Raw genomic sequence first — 8,286 nt, forward strand, 5'->3', positions numbered from 1 at the left:
AACACTTGTGTTGATAGAAATCTTTTTGCCATTTGAATTTGGAACCTTCCTACATCCAAAGTTATAGCTAGATGATAATATTTTGCATGTTACAATGGGCAACCAAATAGACCAAATTTGTATTCTCACAATGAATTCTTAGTCAACCAAACAGTCCCAAATTGAATTCCCTAATCATAATTTGGATTCTAGAATCCCAAAGCTAGCATTGTGAATGCCAATGCCTAATTTATATTCCTGCAACCAAACGGGCCCTTAGGGAAGTCTCGAGCAATTTCCATTGTTATCACAATCAACTGATAGAAGGATTAATCCGTTGAACATGTGTTGCACTACCATATGCCTAGGATATCTCTATTTTTTGGATGTAATAATTATATTATTGATCATATCACCTCAGCCATGTGTACAATCATGTGTGCTCCAACAAAAAGGTTTTCTTCAAAAATATTGCTTGCACATCTAAAGTGACCAATTTAATTTGAAAGATTAATAGAATCCATATTTCACTTTAATGACATATTGTCACCATGAAATTCAATTTTTCTTTAAGTCTATGTAGATTGTAGTTAGAAATACACGATAAAGAAGGCATAGTTACTCCATATTTTCTCTTTGGCCCATTATTATATACTGTCAAATGAAGAGGTGAGATAGTTACCAACTATAGGTGAAATCAAACTCTTTATTTAATACAAAAGGCTCAAATTTATTAACCAATACAAATACTCATTTTTCCCAATAATATACTTTTGACTATGACTTGTCCTTTTGTCTAATCTCATGCAAGATCCAAACTCTTACAAGTGTGAAATATTGAAAAAGCCCCTTAGAAATAAAGAGTCCACTTATTGACCAATAGAAAAAAGATAAATGTAACTCCACCATATAGAGTGCCCACTAAAAACAAAATAAGAAAACCCTAACCTTTGAGAATAAAATGCAAAAGATAAACTCTAAAGCTTGCACACCCATATCCCTGTGCACCCATCACACTCCAAAATCTTTGATTGAAATCCAATGTCTGTGTATTACTTCAACTTTCGTTCTCCTTTCACTATACTTTCATTATATTTCTACATATGTCTCGTAGAAATATAATAAAATTGTATAAATTTGAATCGTGGAACTTTGTACATTGCAACTAGATGAGGATAGGATGTTACCAATCAATTCAGTAGGGCCTTTATTTCTTGGCATTTTCACAATATGGATTAACTCAAGGAAAGGAGGCTATTCAAAGATGATGCAACTTTATTGGAGGGAAACAACTATTTAAACCAAGTAGAAATAAAGGAAGCCAAAATTGTAATATGGGGTGGTTATTTGCAATGCAGAGGGGAAAACCCTAAAAAATAAATTTGACCATATGATTACTTTGGGGTTTTAAGTCAATAATTTATGGTTTTCAAAGAAACTTAATACAAAGAGGAAGTTCTCCATATCTGTCTCTGATTTTTGTCTCCATTTTTATGTACATATTATTTTGAGATTGAAATGAATAAAGTTCTTTCAATTTAATACACCTTGGATGAGTTGTATATCATTTCATTGTTTTTAGGTATATGGGAGGTATATCATCATAATAGAACTCAGGTTTAACAACTAATAATATTAATTATAATCCAATTAAATTAGTCAAGGGTTACTAGTTTGACTCTATATAAATATGGATAAGGTATTGGTCATAAATTTTTGATGAAAATTGATAAAGTCATGTGGTTGCAAAATATACATTTAAATCAATCAATTTTCCATTCAGTAATAAAGAACTAAATTGTTGGTCATTCCCGTATTGTGACAACTTTCTTTAAATTACACTAAGATGTTGTAAATCAACAAGTTGTTTAAAATTCAAGAAGTTTTCTGACCATTTTTTTCTATAAGGAAATATTTTAATAAAAGAATATCACTGGATAAACTTTCTAAATCCCTGATCTTAATGATATAATGTTGAATATGGGAAATAGCTAACCTCTAGACATCTTGCTTCATTCTGAATCCTTCATACTAGTCTTTTGTAACCTGTAGTTTTAAAACACCAACATAACCCTTATACGAGTTTTGCTACAATGCAAAATGAACAACGTACATAATCCTTGCCTGATAATGTGATTTTCTAGTACCATTCCTCAACATGCAATGAATCTGTATTGATTTCTATGATATTAACATTACTAAGCACTTACAAAATTAGAACCATTGTCAATGAATCTGTATTGATTTCTATGATATTAACATTACTAAGCACTTATAAAATTAGAACCATTGTCAAGAAATTTTTATATACAATACCTTTGATTATCAAATTGGAATTCCTAGGTAGTTTCAAAAGTGAACACAAGAGTCTCCTGATACAATACCCCCCACTAGGGTAGTAGGAAAATGATATGTTTCAACCAAAGTGAAATCAACCACAATATATTGGGGCTTCAAATAGTTGCTTAAAAAAAATGGTATGTATAGACAATGAAATTCCAAGAAATTGTTTTCTATTATTCTTTTAGGAATGACATACATTATGCCTGAAGAAAGAAAGAGGACAAATAGTAGGGAATATGTAATGGTATATGACACGCAATTATGGAAGACACCAAACTTATTCGCACGCATACAGTGAACTTTTCTATTTCCACGATCAATGGGAGAGACGAGGATGCTAAAGAAAACTACAGGAGCGTCGAATAGCTTAGGTTTCTTTTCTCCATCCTATGAAGGAATTAATTCTAAAACAGATCGAAAACGTAAAGTTTTATTCCATTCCCTTCGAGTTATACATCTTCATGCATAAATATTCCACTTCCTAGCCTATATAAACAGCATGGAAACTCAACCCAGCAAGACACCAGACTCACTCATTTGTTTCTCTTCTTCATTGCTTTTTGCACCTTGTTTTCTAGGCTAAAAGCGACTATGGCAGAAATCCAAATATATGTTGATAGTGAGCAAACTGTGAAAGTCTTCTGTAGCGCAGATTCTAATAAGGCTCTAGGTGTCAAAAATGGCAAGCCAGCGTTTGTTGACATTGATTACACAGACGAAGCTCAGGTATCAAATGTTTGCATATAAGGTGATATGTATTTAAATGTTTGATGAAGTGATAGTTGTCCTCTCAGATCCCTCTTCATAGAGTGTGTGTGTGTATATGTGCAGGAATGGCTGAAAGTGGAGAGCGAGGACACAACTATTAAGGGTTTTGTCCTTGTAAACAAGGCCATTCGGAAGGCCATTTCTCAGCCACTTGTTGTAGGTGATGAGGAGGTACATACACACATTTTGTTTGTGCTGATCATTTTTCGGAGTGTATATTTAACAAATTGAAACAGAAAAACATAATAACTCAAAGTGGTATAGATTTAACTTCATTATGTGTATGTGTATTTAAAATATATCAGAATCAAAATCTAAAACTGATAAGAGTTATATGCAGAATTCATATATAATAGGAACACTTGTAATAAGAGAATCTCATAAATAATGTTGTTCGTTTCCAGTGATTCATTACATTCAGGCCTTCTTCATAAAGTGTGATTGTTTACGGGGCGGAGCTGGTGTTCGTTGACTACGTGATTGGTTGCTTTAGCGGGCCTCCGCTCTGGAGTTTAAGTGGAGATGATCCAAATGTTGAGTTTGGGTGCATATGTGTGGCAAACAACACTACCCTCATCTGGGAAGTAAGCGTGGGCATTAAACTTGTGGTGAAGACGTCGACCGTGATCTCTCCACAGTTCGAATCCGTTTGTTGCAAGGCTTACTCTGATCGGGCTCTCAGTATCAAAGAGGACGGCAATCTGAAATTAGTTTTGGCTGATTCCAGTGACAACACTTAGGTATATATATTACATTCCCTCTACTAATTGGAATTTATGTTTCAGGGTAGATATCTTATCTTTGAATCTTTAATTACTTTGATTGTGTATACGAATGTAGCAATGGGTGAAGATTTTTAAAAGGAATGATCAAGCCTTTGCCCTTCTCAACATCGCCACTTCGATGGTCTGCGTTCAGCCCTCTGGTCTAGGTCAGAAGGTATGCATTTTCTTCCCGACTGATTGCTTTCAATAATTCAATAATAATTAGAATGCCACAGAATAGAGTGTGTGATCTGAAACGTCCAATTGAACTCAGAAATGATGCACAATGCACAAGTTTCCATTTTGTCTTTTACTTGGAGAATAAATTCATGTCTTTTATGTATAGCTAGAGCTTTATCTCAAGTAGTTTGAGAAACAATTGGTTTATACATATTATTATAATATAATATAATAAACATTTATTTTTAAAATAAATACATAGAAATGTACAACTAGGATATAATATAGTGTGAATTATTAAATAATTGAAAAGCCTAATAAAGACATGTTTATTTTAAATACTAGCTAATTTCAACATGTATAAGAGACTTCTCCACCTAACATTCTTAACTTTTTAAGCTATTTATTTGGATATGAATTTTTTGTGCTATCACAAATTATTGATTTCCCATGTGAGTATACTTTGATTAGTTTAAAGTAATATATATATTCACTTGATATAGTAATATGATTTTTATTAATATTAATACTCACTTGTATACAACTTTTCTATAAGAACCAATATCTTTCTTGTGGAACAAAATAGAAATAGTATTCTACTCCTTACCTTAACAACATTAAAAGTGTTGCAATCATAGAATAACCTAAAGAAATTCCCTATTAGGCCATCAAAATATAATAATTATAGATATGTGGTATTGTATTTATATTATATCATATCTTCGAATAGAAAAATGTGTACATAAAAATATTAGCTCAATCCTTATGTAATAGAGTAGTACATATTTTATGTGCATACATAAAAAAAAATAGGAAAAATAACATGCTCTAATTTTTTTATAATATCCCAATTTATAAAACATAGTTAAAAAAAGTTTGGTACATGTTTCTCTATCCATATCTTTCTTCTTATCTTTTTCAAGTTACTCTTTCTACTTCACTAAATGCTTTGGGCCATAGTCGACATGAGCCTACTCCTTAGTCACTAGAAACACACAGTCTTATATTATAAATCTTTTTCTATGACTTAAATTCATTAGGTCACTACTCTACACATAAATCAAAACAACAATGAAGGAAATTTATATTATCTATGTAGAGAAGCTATTACATTCATTACAATTAAAGACAAATCCATTGCATTCCTATGATATAAAAACTTATTAGATTATAAAGAAAGCATATAGACTACACTACCTTCTCCAAAAGAAAAAATTTCTAACTCCAAGATGGGGCTTGAATAGTTTATTTAGAGTTTGGAGGGTGCCAAAATAGAGGATCTAATATTCAAATTAGAAGTAGATGAAAATCTCAAGCAAGAAAGGCACTAGACTCACTCATTTCTCTTTTACGTTGCATTTTGCACCTTGTTTTCTAGGCTTATTTTCTAGGCTTAAAGTAACTATGGTAAATATGTAAATATATGATGGTAGTGAACACAATAAAAGTCTTCTATAGTGTAGATTCTGATAACCCCCTAGGTATTAAAAAATAGAAAGCCAACATTCCTTGACCTTATTTGCAAAGATGAAAAATTAGGTATTTGTACTATGTTATTTTTGTATTGGAAAGTTTATGTAAAATTTGATGTGTATTTAAATATTTGATGAAGTGAAGCAACAACCTGAAGTCAATAAGAATAAATAGTTCAGGTCTCCTATTGCACTCCCTTTCCTAGGGTCTCTTCCTGGCACAGCTTTCCTATGATTCTCTCTATAGTAGGAAAAGACTTACCACACTAACATGCACCCTAGCTTCATCCTCGATAGTTGTCTTCTCAAACCCCATTTATCATCCATCTATAGGTCACTAGGTATATATACATTTTTTTTATGATGATTTTTCTTCTAACAATATATATTTGAAAAATAAAAAATAAAAAATAAAATTGATATAGATTTAACTTTAATATGTTACGTGCCTTTAACAATGCATTTGATATATCAAAATCAAAATCTAAAAGTGATAAGAGTTATATGCGGAATTTATTTATGAAGACATCCAATAAATGAATCTTTGAAATAATGTTGCTAGTTTCTAGTGGTTCATTATGGTACAAACTAAAAATTTTTTGCTCAAAATGTATTGATTTAATGTAATTTTTAGCATCTCAATGAAAGGAATTCAAGGTACCCATGAAGTAGACCAATATCAATTCCTTAGAGAAGACAAAATGCATGGCTCGTGGAGTTATGATAACTTTTCTATTTTGGAAGGTAATTTGTGGGAAGCCCATGAGATAGTGATTTATAGTTGTTTCAATAATGACTAAAAAAGAAAGTTCCCAAATCATCATTTCAGAGGACTCTTTGGAGATGCCTTGCAAGATTACAAAATATTACAATTCAAAGATAGTTCCAAATGTGATATGCAAAATGGAAAAGATTACTTCTTGAGATTTTAAATGCTAAACCATTAATTTGATCACTTAAAGTATGAGATGAAGTATCTGAAGATGTGACAACTTGGGAAAATTATGAGGTGGATGCGTGTAAGAAAAGTAATAGATCATAAATGAAGAATGAAATAAATTAAAGTCTTGAAAAAAATGAGTTTTTTTATACTAAGCATATGAATAAAGCCGAATGAGAAGTTTGCAGAGAATGTTTCAAAGTGTTCTTGGAAAAGTATAGAAAAAGTAGTAAGTTTAAACATTTCCATATCTTAGTCTAATTTTTTAGAGAAAAATGACAATAAAAAGGGACATTAGTGTTAAAGAATCTATGGAAGAACACACATAGAATAGAGACACTACAAGGATGCTAACTTTCCATTGCATGATAAATTTTTGTTTTAGTATTTTTATGCAAACAAGGATAGAAAGGAACCTAGAAATAACTCATGGAGGATAGCACTAGATAAAATTGTTGTCCCTAATGTGTTTATATAGAGATAGAGCTCATAGAAATTATAGCCAATCATTATGAGTCTTCTACCAAAATTGTGAGAAGGATGGATGGTATGTCATTACTAGTCATCGCAAAATCTTGTATTAAAGAGTGTTTCGGGCTTATTACTCAAGCCCTTACAAATATTGATAGGGAACATTTTAAGAATGAATACCAAAAGATAATAAAATTTGGAAAATATAGAGAGAATGCACATTTCATTTATAGAGGCCATAATAACAAGATGATTTATGTTGATCGTATGGATCCTCACCCTGTTGAATCTTTCAGGGATTTCTTTAAGTATAATTTCTGTTAATGGTTTTCACTATTTGGAGAAGACAAAAAACATTATATTACATGTACATTATGTGTATGAAGATTCAAAACCTTCACAATCAATTGGAATTTAAATTTTCTATTGAAATTTTGATTTCTTTATTTATTTATCAACGAATGTGTAATGATTTATTTTTCTATTTCATCTTTACCTTTTTCAATTATCAAATATATATAAAATTTTAAAAGAGAAATTACTTCAAACTATCACTTAATACTAATACCACAATGAGATTTTCTCAACTAGTCAACTCATAAATTAGCATAGGTAGAAATATAGTACAAACAAACACAAGTTTCTACATTAGATAGAAGTTGTAAAAGGTTCCTATTTGTATCATATTTATCTCATAAATTTCTTGTTCTTTAAAATAAATCAATATGAGAAAACCATATCTATTGTTATTCTAATTTTGTATTGGCTTCTAATTGAATTCTTTAGGTGCTATGAAAATTCTTTGTCTTGTGTGCATTTCTCTACATACTTCATTAGTATTCATTCATGGAGAGTACTAAAGTTGTCCTTTTCCTTTAGTTATAAAATATAAGTATAATTGATATTGGGACTTAAATATGAAGAATTGAGGTTTGGTGTGGATTATTTAGAATGGATTTATGTTTCTATGGGGTCAATCAAGGTATAAGGTTTAAGAGATAGGAAATTCTATATTATGTAGGTTGGAATGTTATTATTTAAATTTTAATTGCATTATTTTTCATAGATTTCATGATTTTCCCCTTTAAGAGTTTTACTATTTTAATAAGTAAATCAAATCCTAGATATCCTTTAAAAAATGAAAATTTTGCTTCCATCATTTATAGATCATTATTTATTATTTCCTTCCATGATGTATAATGATAAAGGATTCTCCCCTTAGTACCATTAACACATAACACGAACAAAGAAATAACAATAATTTGTGAGAAAAAAATATGAGGTTCTTATTTTCTCTAAAAATACATAATTAAAGAATTTAGAATTGCAATATACAAACCCACAGGGGTGCCTTCATTACAATAGTCTA

General features: G+C 30.6%; 1 protein-coding gene across 1 annotated transcript; it reads left to right on the top strand.

The window, feature by feature from the left end:
- Positions 1 to 2,860: 2,860 nt before the first annotated feature.
- On the top strand, positions 2,861 to 4,083 carry LOC149528985 (ricin B-like lectin R40G3). Its single transcript, XM_089811236.1, has 4 exons — positions 2,861 to 3,048; positions 3,154 to 3,261; positions 3,495 to 3,830; positions 3,931 to 4,083. Exons 1-3 carry the CDS (start codon positions 2,914 to 2,916, stop codon positions 3,495 to 3,497), a joined length of 246 nt encoding a protein of 81 aa, XP_089667362.1. The 5' UTR covers positions 2,861 to 2,913; the 3' UTR covers positions 3,498 to 3,830; positions 3,931 to 4,083.
- The last annotated feature ends 4,203 nt before the right edge of the window (positions 4,084 to 8,286 follow it).

The sequence above is a fragment of the Cupressus sempervirens genome, chromosome 11 (assembly GCF_028749045.1).
Source record: "Cupressus sempervirens isolate cs-2001-9-10 chromosome 11, ASM2874904v1, whole genome shotgun sequence".
Lineage (NCBI taxonomy): Eukaryota > Viridiplantae > Streptophyta > Pinopsida > Cupressales > Cupressaceae > Cupressus > Cupressus sempervirens.

Bases quoted from the DNA above. Each gene is read 5' to 3' on its own strand.
- LOC149528985 (XM_089811236.1), top strand. From the start codon at position 2,914: ATGGCAGAAATCCAAATATATGTTGATAGTGAGCAAACTGTGAAAGTC. The intron at 3,049-3,153 runs GTATCAAATGTT...GTATATGTGCAG, and splicing joins ATTACACAGACGAAGCTCAG to GAATGGCTGAAAGTGGAGAG.